The sequence below is a fragment of the Phacochoerus africanus genome, chromosome 3 (assembly GCF_016906955.1).
Source record: "Phacochoerus africanus isolate WHEZ1 chromosome 3, ROS_Pafr_v1, whole genome shotgun sequence".
Taxonomy (NCBI): domain Eukaryota; kingdom Metazoa; phylum Chordata; class Mammalia; order Artiodactyla; family Suidae; genus Phacochoerus; species Phacochoerus africanus.
The window spans coordinates 32,229,265-32,254,600 of NC_062546.1; the positions used below are offsets into that span (position 1 = coordinate 32,229,265).

Genomic DNA, 25,336 nt, shown 5'->3' on the forward strand with positions numbered 1-25,336 from the left:
AGGAGACCCCCAGGCCCAGCAGATGGCAGGTGTGGGTGCCTCCAGGAGCTGTGCAGGCAGACAGGCCTCCCCTGCCAGTGCTGTTTGGGTGGCCCAGGCCCTGCTGCCCTCCACTCTGCCCCCAGCAGCACCCACACCGACTGGGCATGAACTGAGGGCTCTGCTGTGCAGCCTGCAGGGACTGTTCCAGGTGGGGCGCAGCCCCCACCTCGGGGATGTGGAGGTCTGGCCGTCATGGCATCCTTGGCAGAGGGGCTGCTAATGGCGGAGGTGTCTGCTCCCCCCACCCCAAACCCCAACCAGTCACCTCCCAGGTCCCAGCTTCCCTAGGCACTGTCAGGTATTAGAGCAATCTCAGCTGAAACGGTTCTTGTCATGATTTGGCTGGACGTTTTTCTTTCTCCCCAGAGTGGCCACCAACCTGGTGCGGCGCCTGTGTGAGCGAGGTAGGCTTATGCAGAGTTGCCCGTCGTGGCTTAGGCGAGGCTGGCTTCCAGGGGCAGGTGGAGCGTGGGGCTTGCTGTGCTCCAGGCCCTGCCGGGGTTCCTGTGAAGCGGGTGGTGGTGGGTGAGCTGTAGTGAGACAGCAGGGTACTGAGACAGGGGCCACCCTTGTTCCCCACAGATTCCCCAGCAGCCACGGGGCGCCAGGGACAGGGCCCAAATAGGCAGCCCCAGTAGATGTGGTTCTCAGGGTGGTGCTTCCCATGCTGACCCCATGGGAGGGGCGGGGTGGGGCCAGCCAGGAGGGCACCCAGCGTCCACTGTCCTGTCTGGGGGCCGAGGAGTGTATCTCTTCTGGGCTTCTTGCCACCTCCCAGGCTCCTATTTGTTTGTTTGTTTGTTTGTCTAGAGACACCTCCAGATGCCCTCATACTGGAGTCTCCATTCACGAACATCCGTGAAGAAGCTAAGAGCCATCCATTCTCAGTGGCAAGTACAGACCTTATTAAAAAGGAGTTTATTTTTATAATGAATATAGTTACTATAAAATATATAAATGATTAATACATATAATAAAACTATTATAGAAATATTCTAATGAATACACATTTTATTAAAAATTAGTACTCATCTAGTTCTGGGCACTGGCCTGACTACAGAGCCCCTCCGGAAGTTTATAATTTTGTGCCAGGTAGGACAGGGTCACAGCCAGGTTGTCAGAAAGTGGCTGTACCCACCAAGGCCTGGCCCCATGGCACAGTTTGCCCACCTGGCATTGCTACCCATGGGGCTTAGCACAGGCCCGGGCGCCATCCTGGCTGCCTCCCTGGGAGTGGAGCCGGTAGGCACCCTACGCTTTGTCCATGTGGACAATGCCCTGCAACCTGGCTTTACCGGCATGTCTCGGGGTGGTGCCCTAGGGAGACCCTGGTGGGCATTACATGCAGTGGGCCCTCGTTTTACAGGTTGGGCCCCGGCGGCTCCTCTGTAGCCTTTTCCTCCTCCTCCACCTCCCGCTGTTTGTATGTCCAGGGAGCTGACGTCATGCTGCTCTGTTGCAGACAGAAGGGTCCTCTTTTGGGTCTTAACTTCTTTGATGTTGCTCTTCTCCCAAGTCGCATGGACTCCTGTTTTCTTGGGGGTGTCAGCCTGTTTTCTGTGGGGAGCCTGCTCTCCCAGTGGCTTCTGGCTGTGGCTCCGAGGTTGGGAGCCCTGTTTGTGGGCAGCCCTCTCTGTGGGCAGCCCCCTCTGCAGCTGGTCTGGGGGCCTTTTGAGCAGGGAATCTGAGGTGGAGGGAGGGAGGGCTGGGGCACCCCAGGACAGATCTGGGGGACCCGCAGCTCAGCCTTTTCAGAAGCACGGGCAACCCCCAAGCATGTGGCAGTTCTGTCTGGACCCTCAGCCTCTTGAAGTTTTAATTGACACTCTGCCTGTTGTCTCCATGCCATCCTCAGATCTATCGCTACTTTCCTGGGTTTGACTGGTTCTTCCTCGATCCCATCACCAGCAGTGGAATTCAGTTTGCAAATGATGAAAAGTGAGTACCATGGAAGAGAATTTAGAAAACCCCTGAGAACTGCTAGGACAGGCATCTCGTGTCACATTAACTGAGTGGGATGGGATTCTGAGTACATCGGGGTCTCTGACCCCCACTTCTTCCCCAGGTAGAGAAGGGGGGTGAGGGATGTGGAAACACTGTAGAGTTAAAGAAATAGGAAAACATCCTTTTTTTTCTCCTCCCCCATAAAGCTGTTTTATTTAAAAAAATGTCAAGATCAGAACTCCTGAACAGGTATTAAAACAGTAATAGTGACTGTTATTCAAAAATTGACTTTGCCTCAGCTGTTTGAATTGTGTTTTGTTATGGAAAGATGTTATAAAGTTTAATGTTAAAAAATACTTCCATTAGGTAAACCAAAAGTTGCATGTTCTATTTAAGGATTCTTTCTTTGAACAATATTCAGATTCTGCTGACATTATCTTTGTGATACCTTTCTTTATTTCATGGGTTTTAGTTTCTTCAAAAAAAGAGGAAGGTTAACATCCTTATCTGAATATTCAGTTAACATAAAGAAAAATCTACATTTTGGGAGTTCCCATTGTGGCTCAGTGGAAATGAACCCGATTAGTATCCATGAGGGTGCAGGTTCGATCCTTGGCCTCGTTCAGTGGGTTAAGGATCCGGCATTGTCTGCCATGAGCTGTGGTGTAGGTTTCAGATGTGGCTCAGATCCTGTGTTGCTTTGGCTGTGGTGTAGACCAGCAGCTGCAGGTCTGATTTGTCCCCTAGTCTGGGAACTTCCGTATGCCGTGGGTATGGCCCTAAAGAGCAAAAAAAAAAAAGGAAGAAAAAATATATATAAACATTTTGAAAGAATATGAAAAAAATGAAGTATTCTTTCCCCTTGACTATGTGTTTTGGTTCTAAAAATAAAAATATAGAACAAATTGAAATTCAAGCAGCCATTATAAGTAAACCCCTGCTTGTTTGTAAATGTAATTATTTTGGAACTTAAGAATTATCTGAATAAACTAGATTTCCTCTGAAAATGATAACAACAGTGAGAAAGCCGCCCCTTGACTGTCCCCCAGCTGAGCCTGTGGCAGCGTTGAGGGCTGTCCTTGGTCCTCTGGGAGTTAGGAATGCTCGCTTGTTGGGCAGCTCTGTTGTCAAATACTTTTTGCAGTGATGGCGTGTGAGTTAGGCCTCCAGGGTTGGTGAGGCTAAGGACCAACTTTGCGGGTGGAAATTCTGAAAAGATGGGCTGTTTGACTATCAAATCGTGGCTTGGACACCAGCAGCGCTCCATCCTGGGAGCAGAATGCAGTGAGCAGTGTGTGCGTGTGCCACGAGGGTGCCACGCTTGCCCCAGCACCGCCCTCACGAAGCCCTCAGATCAGTGTGGTCTTGCCAAGAACGGGTGACTGCTGTGTCCACTGGCTCCCCAGAGACCTCAGTGAGGGGCGGCCAGGAGACCCCAGGCCCATGCAGTCCTGCTGTTAGGTGGTTTGCTAAGGGTTTGGATCCAGTGAACCTATTAAGAATGTTAATTTACTTGAAACTCAGGAGTAACCTTAAATGTCATTTACATAGAAGATAAATTAGCAGGAGTTTTTTTTACCCATAGATGCCTAGTAATGTTTATTTGAGGTAAGTTTCCTGGCCCACCTAAACTATTCAGTTTGTAAATATTGTTTTTTACTTTTGAGGAATAATCTACTGGCAAAAAAAAAAAATTTTTTTTTTCTGGGAAATACGCAGGGACCCAATTTGGTGAGTGAATTAATCTCTAGATTTGATTGACACCTGCTCACCTGGAATAGATATTGATGAAAACATCTAAGAAATGAACTGCTAGTTCTCTGTTAAAAAGCCTGGCAGAGTTTGAGCTGTGGGCACCATAGTGAAGTACTTCCTGAACCACGTCCCTGCTGCGGGCAGGACTGGGGCCTGGGAGACCCCAGCTTTCCCTGGGAGCCTGGTCCAGTCCCCTCTCCCCTCTCCACAGCGTGAAGCACATCTCCTGCTCTCTGCTTATCCTACATGCCGAGGACGACCCGGTCGTGCCCTTCCAGCTTGGCAGAAAGGTGGGCGTCAAGTCAGGCAGGGCCTGGGAGACGTGGAGGAGGGTCCTGCTGCTGGCAAGGCCTCTGTGAAGAGGAGGGCGGGGGAGGTCAGGGCAGGGACTGGATAGCTGATGCCATCCATGGGAGGATGAAAATAAGCGGATGACTGTCTCCTGGGTCCCACCATAGGGTATTTGGCCAGGACGGTTTGCTGGTTACTGACAGGAGGGAGGAACTCTGCTGGCAAGGACCTCCAGTGGGTGGAATTGTGCAGAACCTCTCTCCTGTCTCTTGCCTCAGAGGTTGGATTGATGTCCGAGGATGCCGTGGGGCCTCTGCGTGCTTCTGCTGCACTTGCTCGGCCTTTGCTGCCAGGAAGCGGGATTCGATTTGTGGGTGGAACTAGGGTAGGAGAGGGCACTTGCCTGGCCATGGTGACAGTGAGGGGCGGAGTCAGCCGAGGGCATGATGTCCAGCCCACCTCAGAACAGGCCTGAGGCAGGTGTGCAAGGGCCGTGTCCTTCCCTCCAGCAGGTCTGGGCACACAGCCTGGCCCTCCTGAGCAGGAAGAAGGGGGCTGAGGTGGCAGAGATCCTGAGCCAGGTTGCTCACTGGCCTTGACCCAGGCACCCAGAAAGTCTGACATGGCCTTGATGAGGCCCGTCCAGCCCCAGGGATTGAGCCCTCAGCGTCCTCAGGCCACTGCGGCAGCCCATTGACAGTGGCTTTCTGCGGTGCTGAGGCCCCTGAGGAAGGGCGGCCTGGGAGATCGGCATGGGGACAGAGAGGGTCTTGAGTGGTGGCCTGAAGGGCCCCACTGTGGCCAAGGCAGGACATCCCCAGTTCCTGGGCGCTGACCTGCCTCTCCCTCCCCCAGCTCTACAGTATTGCTGCGCCATCCCGAAGCTTCCGAGACTTCAAGGTTCAGTTCATCCCCTTCCACTCGGACCTCGGCTACAGGCACAAGTACATCTACAAGAGTCCCGAGCTCCCCCGGATCCTGAGGTGAGGCTTTCTCTCGCTAGTGATGTTGTCCTGCGTGATGGTGGCTTGGGGCAGTCACAGTGATGGGTATTGGGCTGTCCTCAGGGTCAGCAGGGTGATCTCCCTGTGGCACTGCTGTTTAGTGTGGACTCTAGGACTGCACCACAGCTGCTGGTCAGGCCTCTGTCCCTTCCACCCGCCCATCAGCTTGCGGCCCTTGCACATGGTGCTGGGGGTTGGGGGTGGACATGGCTGGGCCAGCTCCTCAAAAGTCTTTTGTCCCCAGCTGCTCTGGAAGGAGGGGCTGTGCCCCTGGCTGCAGCATGCTGGCTGGAATTCAGAGCCATGACGTGGGCTCCAGCCCCAGGCCTCTATCTCGGGCCTGCGTGCAAAGCCTGAGGATGAGGGGTGTGCTAGTGGCAGAGGGAAAGGTTTGGTTGGAGGGTTCAGGGAGGCTCCACGTCCTGGCTCTGAGGCCCCTGCCAAGCGTGGGACACTGGAATCATTCAGCCTGCGAGGGGTATGGGCCCGAGGTGTGTGCTGGGCGATTCCACCTCACACTTTGAAGTTGCTGAGGCAAACAGTTTGCTGTTTCTTGCCACGTGGACATGGGTTGCTGAGAGCAAACCCAGTGAAAGTGTGGGTTTGCTCTGGGTTTGTGGTTTTTTCCCCGTAAAAGAATCAGGTTATAGGAGTTCCTGTCATGGCTCAGTGGTTAACGAATCCAACTAGGAACCATGGAGTTGCGGGTTCGGTCCCTGGCCTTGCTCAGTGGGTTAAGGATCTGGCATTGGCCGTGACCTGTGGTGTAGGTTGCAGACGCGGCTCGGATCCCGCATTGCTGTGGCTCTGGCGTAGGCTGGCGGCTACAGCTCCGATTCGACCCCTAGCTTGGGAACCTCCATGTGCCGTGGGAGCAGCCCATGAAATGGCGAAAAGACAAAAAAAAAAAAAAGAAGAAAGAAAGAAACAGGTTATAGAAAAGGTAGACAGAGATTGGCTCCAACATGGTTCAGTTAGTGACCTGCCCTTACTCCTGCGCGGTTGGGCTTGACTTGGGTGCTGCTGGTGGTGCCCACCGGTTTTCCCAGCGTCAGTGTGGCCCTCCATGATCCTTGACAGCCTCCCCAGTGGGCCGTGGGACCACAGGAGGTGGGAATCTCTGGTGTGGCTGATGGGTGTCCTCCTCCGGTCCAGGGAATTCCTGGGGAAGTCGGAACCTGCTGCCTGAAGGAGCATGAAGATCTCTGCCCTCACCCCCGGTCCTCCAGCCAGCCCGGCACCCCAGAGATGCACCTGAGAGAGGACTTGGATGCCAGGGGACAGCAGAGGTGCCTGCCTGCCCCAGGTGGCTGGGAGCACGGATCTCTGTGGACAGCATGGGTGGCGGGCACGTGGCCCTCTCTCCCTCTTGCTGCCACCTGACTTGAGGTCTTGTTGGGAAGACCGTCACAGAACAGTCTGGCCATCAGTTAGTTGATCCCATACCTCCTGAGCCAGGCCTGGGGAGCCTGTGGCCGGAGGCGTGGGGTCTCGGGACCACACTGAGCTTTTTGGCACCACTCTCAAGAATGTGGGGAAACTTGGTTCTTTTTGTCCCTTCCCAGCACACATGGAATGGACTCTAGTGGTTCCACCAGCCTCTCCCGCCTTGTGCACCCCGCTTGCCTTCCTTGGGGTCCCTGTCTCCCTGGGTGGCCCCACTGCTCCCAGCGGGGGAGGTGCCCTGACCAGCCTTCCTCCCATTTCCACCCACCTCTGCCTAACCTGGCCTTAGACTGAGCGTTTATTTAAGAATAAAATCGTGGTGGTGGTCTGACTGTTTTCTCAGTGACACCTGCAGCTGTGCCCAGGCCCTACCCAAGCCCCAGGCCACTCTCAGAACTCAGCAGTGTGGAAGGAGGGGTGGCAATGACTGGCCAAGGATCTTAGGCCATTTCCACCTTCCTTCCAGGTCCTGCAGGGAGGGGTGACGTCTCGGGGTCGGGGTGGGGGGCAGGTTCTCCAGGTGGTGCAGATGGAGTTGTCCTAAAATACCAGCCTACTTAGGTGACCCTTTCAACCTTAGGGTTACAACCTCATTGACTGTTGCAGTGCTGATGGACGGGCATTGGGGTTTCACCCCGGACCCAAGCCAAGCCCCTGAGCATTCGGAAAAGGACCTGGGCTACTGGGGTCCCGGGACTCCGCTTCTGACCCACGAGCATCGCCTCGCTCACTCACTGGTGGTAGCTCTTGTGTTGTCCAGCATTTTGTCAAACTAGCATCCCCTGCATGTGTGCTGCTCCCAGCTGGTGCCTGCTACTCATCCCACTTCTCACATCCCTGGTGCTGGTGAAGGGCCAGCTTCTCATACCAGCTAAGTAACCTCTTTCTAAGAAGGGAATAAGGGGGTTTTGAGCTGTACAGTCCAGGGTTTGCCCCATGTCGGAGGCCTTGTCTCTCCCAATTGCGGGCCTTCCTCCCCTAGATCCTTGGACTCTGGCACTTTCCAGTCTTGGCAGCACAGAAATTGAGCGGGGTTGTTCACCTGCCCCCCTCATGGCCTGTTACTAGCTGTGGGCTGGCTGGAGGCCCAGAAGCTGACACAGGTGTCACCTCTGTGAATCACCTTCGAGCTGCCTATGGTGATTCTCGTATCTGGAAAACTCATGTTTTCCTTAAACCAGGTTTGAAACAGAACAGACTCCTGAAATCAGGTTGTCAGAACATTTATCTTTCTCTGCTTGGGTATGGCCCACACTCCTGGTGTCGGATTCAGGTGTGAGCACTGCCTGCAGAACCGCCCCCCAATTCCCCAGCTTCCATCAGAACTGGGACACATGGTCCCAACCAACCTGTTAGCATGTTCGTATAAGTTCCTGCCTGGCCAGGGCAGCCCCTTTGTGAGATGGATGGCATGCCTTTCTGGTTTGGTCACCAAGGCTCGTGGAGGCCTCATAGCTCAGAGCCACCCCAGCTCATCCTGGCCAGTGACACTGTGGGGCCTGCTTGCAGGCCATCTAGAAAGCTCAAGTCTTCATCTTGTTTTTTTAATTTTTTCTATTTAAGTTGCCTCAGATCTTTTGAGGGGGTATGAGTTAGGATATAAAGATATAAGTGGTTAAGTGTTTTTACAGGTGTCTGACAGTCTGAAGATAAGGAAGAGTGAGGAGGAGCGCTGAGCTGGAGCCGCTGGGAGCGCCTCACTGGTCAGGTAATGAGCAGCGAGGGCTACACACCGCCCCCTGGTGGCCTCTCAGCCTCAGCTGTGGGCGAGGACCAATCCGATGGCCAGTCTGTCAGTGGCTGTAGATTGTACAGCCGTGAACTGCGGTCACATGTGTGTCCTGGGAGCCACCCCCAACACAAGACCAGGAATATGCCTCTCAGGTGCCCCCACCAAGGTGACCCTCACATGCCACTGCGCCCCCCCCCCCCCCCCCCCGCACAGGGATCCACAGCGCTCTTGGGTTCTTTGGGTAACACTGAGTCTCGGGTTCAAATCTCTCTAGGTTTTTTATTTGACCTGCAGCCATACAACTTAGGGGGGATGTTTTGGTTCCCAGGGTGTTCCACCTCCCAGGGCCAGAAGTGGGTGACAGAGGGTGCAAAGAAACAATTCACACCAAAAAGGCCAGCATCCAGATGAGTTTTCCAAGTGGCTGGGTTTGATGATTCTGTGAAGAGCTGGCCCTTCAGGCACACGTGGCTCTAAATCCCACATGCAGCTGGGGTGAGAGAACTTTTTGACCTCGGTCCCAGAACAATGGGCTGCAGTGTAGCCTGGCAGGGACCATGTGCTGCCTTGGGCTGGACTGAAGCACAAGAGGCTGGATCAAGGAGCACAAGCAGGAAGGTTTACTCGCTTTCTCATATGAGGCAGTAACAGGCACAGTGATGATGGCACTCGGGCAGTGGGGGTGGGGGTGCAACCAGAGCCCCTTGAGGCTGGGACCCCACACCTAAGGTGGCGGGGCCTTTGGGAGGGGCTTCTGCCCACTCTCCTGCCCTGGCACCAGCCTGCTCCCAGGCAGGATGGACAGCAGGCTCCCCTCTGGACCTGTTCAGTCCTTTTCCAGACCAGGTTGTCAAGCTGCTGAAAAGGGAGGGATGAGTCTGCAGTGGGGGCCAGGTGTCCAGCCTCATCTGGCAGAGGCAGAGACCTTTCCCGGTCCCCGCCCAGGTGAAAATTCCACACCATCACTAAAAATAGCAAAAGTGCTATTTTTACTTGCTAAAACAAGAAAAAGCTTCAGCCAGTTTCTTTTCCTTGTGAAAAACTCTTTTGAAAAAGCAGAATCAAACTAATTGCATCAGCCAGCTTGTCCTAAACAAAGCCCCCAGATGCTGGACACAGGTGTCCTTCCCAGTGTCACCCTCAGTTATCTCAGGTGCCACACAGCAGCTATGAAGACACAGCCTGGAGCACTGGACCCTCCCAGCCTGGCTGCTGGGCCAAGGAGGCCCAGGAGCCATGCCACTGGTCAGCCAGATACTGCAGAAACACTCCCCAGGCTTTGCCCCAGCTGCCTCCTTGGAGCCCAGAGGCTCAAAACTAAAAACTACAAAGCTCACACACGGGCGTGCAAGGCTGCAGGGAGCTTCCAAGGGGCAGGTTGGCAAACTACAGGCCAGCTGCCCCAGTCAGTGCTGTGGGTTCAGCTCTCCTACCTCACCTCCAGCATTATTCCTCCCCCCACAGCCCTTCCAACAACACTGAAAAAAGCAGCGTGCTGGCAACGTGCTTGGATATGAGGTGCAGAGTCAGCAAGAAAACAAAAGCCCTAGTCTGAGGGCAGGGTCCTAGTCCCTGGGGAGGCTCGGGGCCTGGGCCTGTTGGGCTGAGGGCTCCACGCCCCAGATGTCCCGGGCGTACTCTGTGATGGTCCGGTCACTGGAGAACTTGCCCGAGCAAGCGATGTTCCTGATGACCTTCTTGGTCCACTCCTTGGGGTCCTGCAGAGGGAAGCGGATGCTCAGTGACCTCAGGCTGATCCCAGATGGGCTCAGGCCCTGGGCAGCCTGAAGGAGGAATCTACAGCCAAGAGCTCACCAGAAGGTCCAGCCACCAGGAAAGCTTCCCAGACAGGGGCCAGGAGCCAAGAGGCCCCACTAGGCACAGCACACATGACATCCCCCAGTGAGTGGGGGCTGCCCCACCCCAGGGAAAGGTTTTTCCCAGAGCCCTGGAGGTCAGTGTGGTTTCCTGGGCCCCTGTGTCCTCAGTTGGGGGTGGGATGTAGGGGGCCCAAAATCAGAAACACAAGCCCCTCAGGCCTTATCCCAGAGCCTGCTTAAATGATCTGGGCATATAAACTGTCCAAATACAACGACAGTCATGCCACGGTCACCACTGTCCCCTCTTCTTCCCAGGAGACCCAACTGGACAGCCCCCCAGGGGGGCTGTGGTGTGGGGAGCTGGTGCCAGTGTCCCTGCCTTAGAAACTCCACCCCTCAAGCTACAAATCCCTCCACTTGCTCTGACATCCTTCAGCTTTGCATTTAAGCACACGCTTCTTGGGCACTCAAGGGTCTTCCATCCCTCACCTTGGGTCTCGTGCTCCTGATCACACCCACACAGGCAGTCAGACCTTAGACTGCAGACCTCTGGGAGGAAGCTCCCACCCTTTTCGCTTGCACTCTGGCAGCTATCCAGAGGCTGCAGGGAAGCATGTGCTGACCTGGACAGCAGCCTGGCCCCAAGGGGTCACAGGCAGTGGTCTGGGCAGATGAGCGCAGAAGAACAGCTAAGTCGGCCCTGGAGAGAAGCAGCCCAGCTTGCTCTGGGCCCAGGGTGAACTGTGACCTCCAAGGAGTAGCCCCAGAACCTTACCTGGTACAGCCGGTCCACACGGGCCTGGCACGCCACGTACGCTTCATAATCCGCAAATACTTTGAACCTGAAACAGGGAGAGCAGTGGGTGGGAGGTCAGGAAACAAGCCCCCAGGCCTGGCCTGCTGCAGCCTCATGCTCTGCAGGACAGGGGTGACCACAGGGGCTGCTCTGTGAGCAACAGGTCTATCTTGGGGATGCTCTTCTACAAAACCCTGATCTTCCAGGCTCCATCACCATCTGGTCTCAGGTCTCATAGGCTGAGAGCTGGTGGTGCAGCGTTTACGGACACAGAAATGCATTCTGTTTACCAAAGAGTCAGAAACAATTCACAAAACCCTGTGAAGTTCCGTTTCATTCAGAGACCTCAGCAGGCCAAGCACCCAGCCCTGGGTGTGTGTGTAGTTACTGTCAGTCTGAACGAAAAGCAATAAACAGGAGTGACTCAGTGGGTTAAGAATCCAGCTGCAGGGGAGTTCCCTCTGTGGTGCAGTGGAAACGAATCTATCTAGTATCCATGAGGACACGGGTTCGATCCCTGGCCTGGCTCAGTGGGTGAGGGATCTGGCCTTGCCATGAGCTGTGGTGTAGGTTGCAGACACAGCTTGGATCCCACAGTTGCTGTGGCTCTGGTGTGTGCTGGCATCTGCAGCTCCAATTCAACCCCCAGTCTGGGACCTTCCACATGTCACAGGTGTGGCCCTAAAAATCAAAAGAAAAAAAAAATCCACCTGCAGTGGCCAAGGTTACTGCAGAGGTGCAAGTCTGATCCTCAATCTGGCACAGAAGGTTAAAGGATCTGGCGATGCCACAGTGTGGGTTGCAGTTATAACTCAGACTCAATCCCTGGCCTGGGAACTTCCATATGCTGTGAGCACAGCCTTAAAATTTAAGGGATAGAGTTCCCCTTGTGGCGGAAGAGAATCCGACTAGGAACCATGAGGTTGCAGGTTCCATCCCTGGCCTGCCTCAGTGGGAGGGAGCCAGGAGCTGTGGTGTAGATAGCAGGTGCGGCTCGGATCCTGTGTTGCTGTGGCTGTGGTATAGACCAGCAGGCTGTAGCTCTGATTGGACCCCTAGCCTGGGAACCTCCATATTCCTTGGGTGCAGCCCTAAAAAGCAAAAAAAAAGAAAAAAAAAAGGTGGGGGGAGTTGACAGACTAACCCAAAAGAAATGGAAGGAGACTAGCAGTCAGTTCTCAGCCTTTGACAGGCTCAGCTTTTCTCACCAGCAAGAGAAGACGGCACTGCTGACCACTAACATGTGATCTACAGCCTCACCGTTCATTCTACCTGGGCCATTCTACCTTGGGCTCCCTGTTATGCCCAAGCTCCCCCAACCCTGGGGAGGACAGATCTCAGGAGTTGCCTCCCACCAGCCCCAGTGACACCACCTCCTATGGGTCACGCCCACCCAGGTGGTCAGCCAGGGCCAAGCTGGACTGGGCAGCCGGTATCTCCACCACCAGCCCCGCTGGCTCGCTGAGCACCATCAGAGGCCCCACGAGCCCCAGCCCTGGGTGGGGCTGAGCTTCTGGCCAGGGGCTGAGGTGGGAGTGAGCCTCACCAAGGCCCAGGCTTCACCCCAAACAGGGCTCAATCCTCAGCCCACACAGAGGACCCACCACCGGACCCGTCCCACCTGTCGTGGTTCAGCAGCATGTCCACGAGGTCCTTGAAGCAGTCAGGTTTCCGGGGGGAGAAGAAACCATTGCTAATCTGGTCCACGGCCTGCCGCAGCTCGGGCAGACGCTCATAGTACTCCCTGGCATTGTACCTGTGGGAGCAGGGGTGGCCGAGTGTCACCTCCAGGGTCTCCTGGTGGCAGCCTGGTGGGCAGGTGGTAGGGGCTGTTTGTGCTGGGATGGCCGTTTGTGTTGGGATGGCCATCTGTACTGGGAAGTAGGCACCAGCCATAAGTACAGCAATCCCACCAACTCCTTTTCCTGTTTAAGACACATGGCTGCGAGGACAGAGGTCCTGCGTGGTCCTACAGGAGGGGCTGCTCAGGTAGTGCTGCCCCTGCCCCACCCCAGAGTCTAGGGAGAGGGAGGCCCGTGGCAGCTGTGCACATCCCCGGGGGGATGGGGTGGGGCTCAGAGACTGACAAGGTTCAGCCACTGATGCCTGAGGCCTCATCAACTCTTCTAAGAGCTGGTGGGCAATTAAGCAATTTCCTGTGCTCAGAATTAAGCCTGGCTGAGACCCCTTTCAAGGTATCCAGGGTCATGAAAAACAGGGAGACCTGGTCTCAACACGGAGGGTGCCCCGGATGGGGTCCTAGGACTGGAAAGAAGAATGTTCACTGGAAAATGAAGGAAAAGCATGGATTCTGCAAAATAACATTCCAACAGTGTGCCTTGCAGACTAGTAAGATGTGGGCAATGGGGAAGGTAGAAGAGTGCACTGAGCCTCTATACCGTCTGTGCAATTTTTCTGTAAATTTAAAACTTCTGAGACTGGGGCCAGGAGTCTGGGCAGTGGGCTAGCCCAGCACCCCCAGGCCTTCCGGCAGAGCCCAGGACCTGCTGCTCTTCTGAGGACAGTAGGTCTGGAGCCTGTGGGCTGGGTCATAGAGACCAAGGACAGAACAGTCACCTGGACTCCTGCTTGATGCTCAGGATGTGGGCAGACATGGCCCAGTGAGGGCATTCACCCTAGCTGGTGGGGGCTCAGCCCCCAGGGTTCTGGTGCCTGGAACACTGCCATGTCCAATGGCACTGGAGGGACACACACCCTTTTTGGTCCAGGGCCTCAACGTCCTCCACCCGCAGGCCGAAGATGAAGAGGTTCTCGGCCCCAGCCTCCTCGGCCATCTCCACGTTGGCCCCGTCCATGGTGCCGATGGTGAGGGCCCCATTGAGCATGAACTTCATGTTGCCTGTGCCCGAGGCCTCGGTGCCTGCAGTGGAGATCTGCTGTGACAGGTCCGCGGCAGGGATCACTGCAAGGGGGGCAGAGCCAGACCCATCAGCCACAGTCCCTCACAGCAGGAGAGCAGCGGGAACACAGATGCACACTGCCCTCCACCTGGAATGGTGCGCCCCTTCCTGTCCAGGGAGCCTGAGGACTGTCTCATCCAATCAGCCCGTGAGGCCCCTTAAATCACCAGAGGGGAATCCATCTCATGAAGCCAAGCCCTGGGGTGGCAGGGGGACAGCCTGCAGCCACAGGCACAGGAGTCACTGCCTTACAGAGACTGAGCGGAACAGCCCAGACGTGACCTCCTGTGTGTCCCTGCAGCTTCTCCCAAGCAAGGCTCCCTATGCGGGTTTCTGACCTGGAAAACAGAATGTGACCTTGCAACCCTGCTCCGGCGCCCTCCCCTCATCCTCAGAGCTGATGCTGCATCCCCAGCCCAGTGGGCGGGCACTCAGGTCAGCTACAACCAAGCCCAGCCCCTACCTCACGGTTGGGCCCTGGTGCCAGGACAGACACAGATGCCTCCAACCCCTCAGCAGAGGGACACAAACAGATGTGACAGTGGATGTTCTCCTATGGCAAGTCTGAGGGCTGGGGGAGGCTGTGGGGCCCTGAACCCCGACCAGGTGGTGTTGTGGTTAGTCCTTCACTGAGTCTCTGACACCTCAGATGGCCCTTTGCTGCCTGGAGCTCCCAGGCCACCACCTGCGCCTCCTGACAACTGACCTTGGGGGCACCTGGCCAGGATTCGGACGGAGGGGCAAGGAGGGGAGGGCAGTGGGGTCAAGGGCGGGAGTGAGACGTTCAGAGACTGAGGACACGGAGGGCTGAGGGAGATCCATCCACAAACCCAATGGTGCAGAGCTGCCCCAAAGGCTTTGGCTGCCAGCCTGGTGTCAGCCGTTAACCTGCCTGAATGCAAGAGAGGCCCTGCCCAGCAAGGACCGCCTGTCACGCCCCGACAGGGCAGGCTCACCTTTCTCGGCCAAGGACACTCGGTAGTTCTCCAGGAAGATCACTTTGAGCCTGTCACCCACAACTGGGTCATGGTTGACAACGTCACCGATGGATGTGACCAGCTTGATGATCATCTTGGCCATGTGGTAGCCGGGCGCTGCCTGGAAAGGAGGTGGCAGCGCTCAGCATGGATGCCCTGTGCACGTGAGTGGGGCAGGGCCTCCTGAGCAAGACATGCCCAGCCCAGTGGCCCAGTTGATGTGGGGGTGCTTCATCGGGGCTGAGGCCGTGGCGTCTGGCGTGTCCTGCTCTTGACCTGGCATCGGGGTGTGCAGGGCCCGCCCACCCACCCACCACCTGCATTTCTCGAGGAGGCACCTCACCCATGTGCACAGAACTGGTTCTGGTTGGGTTTTCAGAACTGGAAAGACTGAAAAGTAAGAGCCTCAGAACTGACTACCCACTTCCAGTAGGCGCAGGGACCTGCGCAGGGCCCTGGGAGGTACAGAGGGCACGGTCAGAGCAGCAGCTGGGGACACAGAACCCTATTTCTGTACAGACTGTAGGGAATAGAGGAGACATGGAGGAAAGTGACAGAAGATCTGAGACATGGTGCCCAATGCCAGGGGACGACCTCTAGGGCCCATTCAAGCCTGTAGCACAACAGCTGCACGTGGCCCTGGCTGGATATTTGGTGACATGGAGGAATTTCTGCCATTGCTTTGGGTGTGATGGTGGCCTTGTGTGGTTTTGGAGGAAAACATCATTGTGAAGACAAGTGATTAGGTCCTTAGGGGGGAAGTGTTAAAATGTCTGTAACCTACTTGAAATGATTCACAAAAGTCTGGGAGACAGGTTTGTTCTACAGTTCTTTTTTTCTCTGGATTGGAAATTTTAAAAAATCACTATTTTAAAACTTTTTGAAAGTCTGTATTTCTAAGAAATGCATATGGAAATACTGACAAATGGAAGAGTATGCTGTCCAGAACTTGCTTCAGAAGCAGCCGGAGCTGGGGGAGCAGCAGAGACGGAACAAGCTGTCTGAGCTGGGTGGGCCACAGTGCCTGCACCTCCCGCCCCCTTTGTGTGTGCTCAGGGCAGAGGAGAGGACAGTCCTGGGCCAGGACACAGGCCCTAGAGTGCAGAGCCCCATGATGGGACCTGCTGATGCCCAGTGCCGACACACTGGGACTTGGTGATCACGAACCCAAAAGCACGTGCCACAGTATATCAAGTGAACGAGGCCAGGCTGAGCACAGAGGAGTCCTGGAAGGCCGGCAGTTACTCAGAGAAATGGTGCTGCCCCCTTGGAGGGAGGGGCTGGCAAGCCCAGTGAGGACCACTCTCGAGGCTGGGGACCCCACTCCCTGGGCTGGGCAGGCGCCCCATCCAGCGCCCTCCAGAGCTGAGGTGAACAACTGAACAACTTAGCCCACCTGCAGTGTCCAGCCTGGATGCAGAGATGCTGCCGAAAAGTACAGTGATTTGTGCATCCCAGCCCCACATCGAGCAGGAGCAAAAAGGACATCATCTCACCTTGCCCCCGATCATGACAGTCCTGGGCACAAAGGCCTGGCCTGGGTCCTTCTTTATTCCTGCGGAACAAACGAGAGACTCAGGTTAGGCAACCGGTGTTGGACATGCCCAAGCCCCGGGACACGCCGTGGTGACCAGCATCCTCAGAGTCGGCCTGACACAGGTGGCGCACTGCCAGGAACTCCTACTTACAGGAGGGGCCGAGCCCCAGATTCTACACTTAGTCCAGGCTGGTGCAGAAGGCCAGCTGAGAGCAGACTCTTTCAGAAAGCTCAGTGGAAAAGCTGCACCTTTGCATCCAGAACAGTTCAGCACAGGACCTCCCTGGGTCTGGTCACCAATATCAAAGGCCCTTGCATGTGATGGCACTCGAAAAAGAGGTGAGCTTAGGATCATGGTAATTCACCATCAGCCCTTGGCTGTCAGTGAGACCCCACGCCCTGCCCCTCGTGGAGACAGAGGGTGAGAAGCACCCCCAGACCTTTCCTGCATGGGGGCAGCCGGGTCAGGCTACAGTGCCAGCACTCCTTCAGCCACAGCAGAATGAGGTGTACTCAGTGGGCCAGTGGTGTGCAGATTTCAGTGTGTGTTGGCGGGGGAGCACACACATTTATAGAGGTGAGAGGCTGTCCTAGCCAGCACCCACCAGAGTTGGGTAGGAAATCAGCCACATGATCACCCACAGCACATGGAGGTTCCAAGGATAGGCATCGAATCGGAGCTACAGTTGCAGCCACAGCAACACAGGATCTGAGCCCCGTTTGCAACTCACACCACAGCTCACGGCAACGCCAAATCCTTAACCCACTGAGCGAGGCCAGGGATCAAACCTGCATCCTCATGGATACCAACCAGGTTTATTACCGCTGAGCCACAATGGGAATTCCCAGTCACATGATCTTTAACCTCTGCCCTCAGGTTCTAGGAGGAATGTGACTGTCCCTTAATTCTGAATCTCCTTGCTCCTAGACAGCAGACAGAATAACATGGAGAAACGGGGAAAAAACCCAAAACCCCACAAACTTCACCTTTACTGAAACTAGTAAAGAACAAAAATAAGTCCAGATCCCTGAGCGAGTCCTGCTAGGTCACAGGATGGACAGGAGGCAGGGCTGAGAACTCAGGGTCTCAGGAATCCCAGCCTGTCAGGGGGGCTGTGAGCAGGGGGAGGGGGAAGCAGGACCATCTGCACCCCTCCTAGAGGGAGACCTCAGGAGCAGGCCTGGACATCCTGGTGGTCAGAGGCCCAGCCGGGTCTCAGAGCCACAGAAGAGACACAGCCAGAGGGGCGCTGAGAGTTGGGGAAGCCCCGGCCAATGTCTCAGCTCCCCCAGAAGTGTGCGACCTGTGCCAGCACAGTTTCAGCACAGACAGGGAGGGGGAACCAGCCTCCCTGTGAGTCTCCAACCTGTGATGACCATCAGCACGGGCAGGAGACTAGACCCCGAGCTACAAGGAAACTGCCCTATGAAATGCAGCCGATCACAGAAGCCTCGAGGGAGGGGATGTGCAGAAAACAGCAGACACGGCGCATGGAAACCGGATATCCAGAGAGGGATAGACAGGAAAGAAGGTGGTAGAAGAAACCAACCACACACCTTGCCAGAGTCCAGGAGAAGGAGACCAAACAAAAGTTTTAATGTATTTCCAGGACACTCCCTAGAAATGACACACGGTATCACCTGCCATACTCAGTGTGCCCTGAGCGTCAGGAAAGCTGACCCACACGGCCAGCACCTAAGACACAGCCAAGCAGCATGAGCGCTGGCCACCAGCACTGCCGAGCCATCCTTCTTGCCTAGGGCCTCAAACTGCCGTGGACAAGGAAGGTGCATGGTGTGTGAATGACAGGGAGCTGGGTGGCAGGGCAACCCCTCGGTTCTGAGAGACAGTGGGACGTCTCACTGCCCCGGAGGCCAAGTCAGGGCTGTGCCGCCCATAGGGAGACCATGTGCACGTGTGCACACACACGTGCACGTGCAGAGGGAGAAGCAGGACACTGTGGGTGCCACTGGGCGCTAACATGTGGGGCAGAAGCAGAAGGTGGCATTGGCCAGAAGGGGTGATGGAGGAAGGGAAGGCCGCCCGGCAACCATCTCTGCTGCTTGTAAGCAGGGGACTCAGGGAAATGAGAGAGAAGATGCAGAATCACAAATGCAAAGAAAACCATGGCAAAGAGCAGAAAAAGTCTCCGCAAATTGCTGCTTCTGGCCAGGGAGGCACCCCCTTTAGCCACACACGCACACAGGAGAACCCTCGCCTGGGTCTTTTCTGAGGGTCACAACCACACAGCCCAGACCTGCCCCTGTCCTGTCACTTAACTATCTCACTGTGACCAAAGGAACCACACCCCTCAGGACCGAGTCGCACGCATGGACAACGTGAATTCTCGAGAAGAGCAATGTCTCAGCAAAAGTGTGGTTCCTTCATTTTCAAGTTTAGGGCTCACTTTACTACATAACAAAAATTTAAAAACCAAATTTCCCCTTATTTATAGAACCATCATGTTTTCATAGTTATTCTTAGGGGACCTTTGATTCATGTTTGCTTCAGAAGCAAATGTTCCTTAAACAGTTTAAGGTGTGTAACCATAACACGCACTATCTTATCGCCTGTGAACTACTTTAAATGCTTCCCCTGGGAGTTCCCATCGTGGCGCAGTGGTTAACAAATCCGACTAGGAACCATGAGGTTGCGGGTTCGATCCCTGGCCTTGCTCAGTGGGTTAAGGATCCGGTGTTGCCATGAGCTGTGGTGTAGGTTGCAGACGCGGCTCGGATCTTGCGTTGCTGTGGCTCTGGCGTAGGCCGGCGGCTACAGCTCCGATTAGACCCCTAGCCTGGGAACCTCCATATGCCGCTGGAGCGGCCCAAGAAATGGCAAAAAGACAAAAAAAAAAAAAAAAAAAGCTTCCCCTGCTAAGTAAAATCTCTCCAAACGGAAGTCTCACAATAATAAATGCTCCCAGCCTCTGAGCTCACCTCTCACTCCTTGCAGCGGCTCTGCACTGAGCACAGAAAAACAGAAGGTGCAGCTTAAAAGGAGCTGCAATATCACCCCTCCCCAGCTGGACACGTGAGGAAAAGCATGAGTCTAAGACAACCAGCTGCCATGGGAGGGGCACTACAGGTGTGCAGGGCGACCATGTGGGCACCCATGGTTGTACAGGGCGACCATGTGGGGGACTCAGGGTTGTACAGGGTGACCATGTGGGCACTCACGGTTGTACAGGGTGACCACGTGCAGGCAGTTGAGTAGCTGCCGCTTGTACTCATGGATCCGCTTCACGTGCACATCGAACATGGAGGCAGGATTGACCTTCACCCCGTACTCCTTCTCCAAGAAGGCAGAGAACTTCACCTTGTTTTCCTGAGGGGACGGAGGGGGAGGGATGGGGGGAGCTCACAGGAAGGGGATGTCACAGAGGGACACGGAGGTTGTGTGGGCAGGAGGAGGGAGGGAGCGCAGACATGAATGCGGAACCAGACCAATAAGCAAATCCAGGGGGAAGCAAGATCAGAAAGGCAGGAGAAGATGGAGGAATCGTGGCCCAAAACGATGGCGTGTCTGGGCCGCTGAGCCCAGGCCGATGGTGCAGGAGGTCAGTGTGCATGTGAGTTGGCCTGCCCGGCCAGGAGGCAGCGGCAGGGGGCCCGAAAGGGAATACCTCGTCAAGTGCAGACATGGGGCCTGCATCGAGTGTCATGCGTCTCTCCCCAGACAATCTCTTCTCAGGGACCTAGGGTGATAGCTCTCGGGGGTCAGCAGGGGACAGACCCCCAGCCAGGCCCACACCCACCTACCTGCTTGACCTGGGCCACGTCCCTGATGAGCGCCTCATCATTCACCAGCGGCAGCAGCTTCCGCAGTTGGCTCAGGTCTGTCAGGAAGCCCTCCCCGATCCGCTGCAGAATCATACAGGGAGGTGTGGTTTCTGGGCCCCCCCTCCCACCACACCAGGGGCTGGTCCAAGTCCCCACCACTGAAACACCCACCGTATGAGCACGAGCCGCCCTCGCCCCCCAACACACCTGAGACCCGGGGCCCGTGTTCGCCTCCCCCCACAACAGCCTGCAGCTGTGACAGAGGCCTTCCAGCCACTACCCCCCTTTCTCGACAACACGGCAGCACGCTGCTTCCAAAAGAACCCAGCTTCAGTCTTCATGCTGCTAATTTAGGACCAAACGGAACACTTCCGGCCTCCAGCCATCTGGGGCATCTCAGTGCCCTCACCTAGCACTAAGGCTGCCTGGCCAGGTACCTATGGGTCATGTCCCCCTAGCACAGGGCCCTGGAGCAGAGCCTCGGCCCCCACAGCAACCCCTGTGTCCCCACGTCCAGCAAACGGCCTGGCTCTTGCACAGCTTGTCTCCTCCCTTCCTGAGAGCAAGCGATGTGTAAGTCAACAGCCACCACGTCCCCGGCTCCCAAACCAGCCAGGCCCACAGCCCAGGACCTCCCCTCCAAACCCCTGGATGACTGCCCAGCACGGACAGCTGGGGGACCCATCCAGAAGCCACTGCTGTCCATGCTCAAAGGAGCAGTTCACTCTGCCTGCCACGGCTCTGGGTGGGCTCAGAGAGCAGCTTTACCTCCATGATGGTGTCGGCCAGCCCCGGGTTACACAGGAGCAGCCACCGTCGGGGCGTGATGCCATTCGTCTTATTCTGGAACTTCTCTGGCTCCAGCTCGTAAAAATCCTTAAAGCTAAAAACACAAGGAGTTCCCATCATGGCACAGTGGTTAACGAATCCGACTAGGAACCATGAGGTTGCGGGTTCGATCCCTGGCCTTGCTCAGTGGGTTAAGGATCCAGCATTGCCGTGAGCGTGGTATAGGTCGCAGACGAGGCTCACATCCTGCGTTGCTGTGGCTGTGGTGTAGGCCGGCGGCTACAGCTCCGATTAGACCCCTAGCCTGGGAACCTCCATATGCCGCAGGAGCGGCCCTAGAAAAAGCAAAAAGACAAAAAAATAAAAATAAAAAATAAAAAAATAAACTGAAAACATAGGAAACAGCCAATGGTCACAAACGCTGTTTCGAACAAGGCGAGCAAGAGGCCCTTTGAAGGGCGCCTCTAGGCCATCAAAGCCCAGCTTTTCTGGTTCATCTCTTACGGAGCCCAACTCCCCACTGGCACCGTGGCTGGAGCCTGGACGCCTCCTGGTGGTCATGACAGTGAACAGTGGGTGGGCAGTGGGGATGAAAGAGTACAACACACAGCCTCAGGCCAGCAGGGGAATGTGGAAGCCTCTACATGGACAGAGCTGTCCAGGTCCTCCAGGTACTCACCGGAGGCCCTCTGGGGCGATGACAGAAAGAAGGAATTCTGAGATCATGTGTCACAAAGAAAGGGTCAGTAGCACAGAATCTGACCTAAGAATGCCTCCTTCTTAGTGACAAGCTCCTGCCCGTCACGCCCAAACCTCCACCGTGTCCAGGCCCGGGACACCTGTTCGCATGCCAGGTGCCCACAGCAGGTGCTCCAGGAGCAAAGCCTCCGCCTGGACAGACCAAGAACGCAGACACTGGGGGTCCCTGGCTCCCCGACATTGTCCACTAGTCAGGGCCTTGGTACTTGCCCCAGCGCCCAGCCCCAGGCCTCAATCAGCCTCAGGGCGCATGTAGGCTCTACTCACACTGAATGCTTCACGATCTCCGAGTGGATCCTCGCCACACCATTGACAGCATGGGACCCAATGACACACAGGTGGGCCATGTTGATGCGCTTGCAGTCCCCCTCCTCGATCACAGACATCCTCCGCAGGCGGTCCACGTCCCCGGGGAAGAGGGCGGCCACATGCTGCCAAGACAGAGCAGTGGGGGGCAGGGTGGGGGACTGCCTCCCCCAGAAAAGTCCCCAAGAAGCTGCAGCCTAGACCTGACTTGGGCCCTGGCTCTTGTGTGCCTCAGCCCAGGGGGCAGCAGACAGGAGGCCCCAGGGCTGAGGCTGTGCTGCTGACACACAGGGAGAGGTGGGGGTGCCAACCCTGCTGGCCCAGGCAGGGTGTGACCACGTTCTGACTAATGGGAACAGCTACATTTTCACTGAAACATTAAAAAATTGACACCTGAATTCCAAGCCCCCTGGTTTTTTTTTTGGTTTTTTTTTTTGGTCTATTTAGGGCCGCACTTGCAGCATATGGAGGTTCCCAGGCTAGGGGTCGAATTGGAGCTATAGCCACTGGCCTATGCCACAGCCACAGCCACGCCAGATCCGAGCCACATCTGCGACCTACACCACAGTTCACAGCAACACTGGATCCTTGACCCGCTGAGGCCAGGGATCGAACCCGCATCCTTATGGATACCAGTTCGGTTTGTTAACTGGGGAACTCTCCAAGCCCCCTGTTCATGATCCACTGTCCTCTCTGTGGGTAATGGGGAAATGGCATGCTGCTTTGTTTCCAGATCACCCAAATGCTGCTGTCATGTCTCAGGACAAAGGCCTCTGGCATTCAGGAACAGATACTTAACACTGAACCCTGCTCAGAAATGGGAGTGTTTTTAGTTTATTTTTTTCCCCTTTTTTGGCTGCACCCACAGTATATGGAAGTTCCCGGGCCAGGGATGGAATCTGAGGCTCATCCGCAACCTACCTCACAGCTGGAATGACAGCAGATCTTTAGCCCACTGCGCCAGTCTGGTGATCAAACTGGCAATGCCACCGAGATGTCAGATCACTAACCCATTGCAGGAATTCCAGCAGTGTTTTAAAAAAGACCTGAACCCATGACTCCCTCACACAGAGCAGGAGTGCAGGTGTGGGGACAAGCCAACAGCTCTGCCAAGTGACAGCCCCCAGCCCTGACGTCCTCTGCTAGACAGAGTCTATCCTGTTCAAGATGTAAAGCACCTGTTCCAGGCCAGACGACTCGATGTCGTGGGGGACAGGGCAGGCTGTTGTCCAGTGCAGCCCTCCCCCTGCATCATGACAGGAAGGGTGGTCCCCGAAGGCAGCGCCCTCCCCCAGGCCCTCTCCGTGTGGCTATGCTCACATCCAGGTGCCTCTGGTTGATAGCGTAGATGATCTCCAGATGCCGCGGCAGCAGCTTCTCAAACATGGACACGGGCCACCGCTCCAAGGCCTCGGGCAGCACGGTGTGGTTGGTATACGCACAGGTCTTCTTTGTGATGTCCCAGGCCTATAACATTCCAGGACACCCCAAGGTGTTTTGGTCAGTATAAAGCAGCTTTAAGCCAGAGGCTGAGGCAAGGGGGACATCTAGGGTCAAAGGCAGGCATTCAGAAGCCATCGCTGCAGGTCTCTGCTCTCTGGGGCCTAGAACTTCCCCTGCGCCCTTCATACATACCCATGAATGCAGACCTAACCCGCTGCCTGGGAATCACTGCAGCTTCCCTGTGAACCGGAGGCTCAGGCGCTGCTTCACTTCCCCCAAGCTGACTGCACACCCACATCAGGAGAAAACCGGTTAAGTGTGCGACCCTGCCCTCTGCTGGCCAGGAGTAAACGAGACCTGCCCGGCCCCGCCCACAAGTGCACCAGGGAGGGGCTCTGGAGGCTAAAAAGCAGAGTAAGATGGTTTCACATGTTGACTCAGTTAAGCGAGATCAAGAAAACTCCACCTTCAGAGTTCCTTGTGGGGATCTGGCATTGTCACTGCAGCAGCTCAGGTCGCTGCTGTGGTGAGGGTTCAGGCCCCTGGCCTGGGAACTTCCACATGTCGAGGGTAAAGCCAAACAACAACAACAAAAAAACAAACAAAAACAAAGAATCTAGGACCAAAATAAATCAAGTAAAAACACACCTATGTAAACAATGTATTTCTTTTTTCTTTTCTTTCTTTCTTTCTTTTTTTTTTGCTTCTTAGGGCCCTACCTTCAGCATATGGAAATTCCCAGGCTAGGGGGTCGAATCGGAGCTACAGCTGTCAGCCACAGCCACAGCATATCCGAGCCCCATCTGCGACCTACACCACAGCTCATGGCAACACCAAACCTTAACCCATTGAGCAGGGCTAGGGATCAAACTCAAATCCTCATGGATATTAATTGGGTTCATTACCACTGAGCCACAATGGGAACTCCAACAATGTATTTCTTTAAACTTATCACTTTGGTGTTTTTTTGCCACAATTCTTTTATTACTTAATGAATTTTATTACATTTATAGGTGCATAACAATCACCACAAAACAAATTTTAAAGCATTTCCATCCCAATTTTTGCCACGATTCTAAGATGCTCTAAAAAGTGTCAGAACCCTTTTCTTGTCTTCCAGCAAACTGCTCCTCTGTGGCTTTTGCACCTCTGCTCTACTCCCCTGTCCCGGATGGGAGGAACCCCAGATCGGCTCTGGGACCATCCTTCTCCCCATGGCCTTGCCTACCCATGACAGCATCCTTCTGTGCTCTGAAGGCCACCCAGAGAGGTGTCCCTCCACAGCCCAGGACCAGCTCAGCACCCCTGCTGTTGGGACAGGCTGGAAGGTCAGCCAGGTGCCCGGGTGTGGGGGACGCTGCACCCTTGTCCTTGTCACTCACCTTGTCCCAGTCCACCTTCTCCACGTCCACCAGGATCCGCATGAGCTCAGGGATGGCGAGAGCAGGGTGGGTGTCGTTCAGCTGGATGGCCACCTGCATTTACACAGGGATATCTCTTCAATCCCCTTGCCCATGCAGGTACCATGGGGTGCTGGCCCACCTGCTACCCCCATCGGAACCTGGGCCACGTGGACAGCCACGTTCCATCACTGAACTGTGCCTGCAAACTGGTTGCTTTGCCTGAGGGACCCTTTCTCAGTGCCCCTGTGGCCAGGGCCAGGGGAGGGCAGCCTGGGGACACCAGCTGCTCGCTCCCTCTGCAAGCATACCTTGTCTGGGAACGTATCGAAGCTGGTCCTCACTGGGTCACGGCAGCCAAACTTGGCCGACTTGAAGCGCCGGATGACGTCCTGCAGGGTGGCAGCCACCACGAAGTACTCCTGCTTCAGCCGCAGCTCCTTTCCCTCAAAGAACTGTGGGCGCAGATCCTCAGCCTCTGCCACCCAGGCCCTTGGGACCCCACCCAGGACAGGGGTGGGGCTGCTCAGGCCCCACTAAGAAGAGCGAGCTCTAAGGGCTCGTCTGGCAGCAAATCTGGTAGCAGTGGGC

At 55.6% G+C, this 25,336-nt stretch overlaps 2 protein-coding genes across 2 annotated transcripts in view; one reads left to right on the forward strand and one right to left on the reverse strand.

Annotated features, from left to right (window-relative positions):
* Positions 1-6,810, forward strand: part of ABHD12 (abhydrolase domain containing 12, lysophospholipase) — a 58,199-nt gene extending 51,389 nt beyond the window's left edge. Inside the window, exons 8-13 of the mRNA XM_047771562.1 lie at positions 409-446; positions 853-932; positions 1,898-1,980; positions 3,953-4,031; positions 4,888-5,015; positions 6,192-6,810. Coding sequence (XP_047627518.1) covers positions 409-446; positions 853-932; positions 1,898-1,980; positions 3,953-4,031; positions 4,888-5,015; positions 6,192-6,225 — 442 coding nt within the window. The 3' untranslated portion in view covers positions 6,226-6,810. The remainder of the gene's footprint in view (positions 1-408; positions 447-852; positions 933-1,897; positions 1,981-3,952; positions 4,032-4,887; positions 5,016-6,191) is intronic.
* Positions 6,811-8,473: 1,663 nt separating this feature from the next.
* Positions 8,474-25,336, reverse strand: part of PYGB (glycogen phosphorylase B) — a 52,688-nt gene continuing 35,825 nt past the window's right edge. The window contains exons 8-20 of the mRNA XM_047771561.1: positions 25,057-25,200; positions 24,728-24,820; positions 23,223-23,369; positions 21,864-22,027; positions 20,817-20,931; positions 20,028-20,129; positions 19,446-19,593; positions 16,225-16,283; positions 14,708-14,849; positions 13,546-13,753; positions 12,452-12,586; positions 10,810-10,876; positions 8,474-9,932 (exon numbers count right to left, since the gene is read on the reverse strand). Coding sequence (XP_047627517.1) covers positions 9,780-9,932; positions 10,810-10,876; positions 12,452-12,586; positions 13,546-13,753; positions 14,708-14,849; positions 16,225-16,283; positions 19,446-19,593; positions 20,028-20,129; positions 20,817-20,931; positions 21,864-22,027; positions 23,223-23,369; positions 24,728-24,820; positions 25,057-25,200 — 1,677 coding nt within the window. The 3' untranslated portion in view covers positions 8,474-9,779. The remainder of the gene's footprint in view (positions 9,933-10,809; positions 10,877-12,451; positions 12,587-13,545; positions 13,754-14,707; positions 14,850-16,224; positions 16,284-19,445; positions 19,594-20,027; positions 20,130-20,816; positions 20,932-21,863; positions 22,028-23,222; positions 23,370-24,727; positions 24,821-25,056; positions 25,201-25,336) is intronic.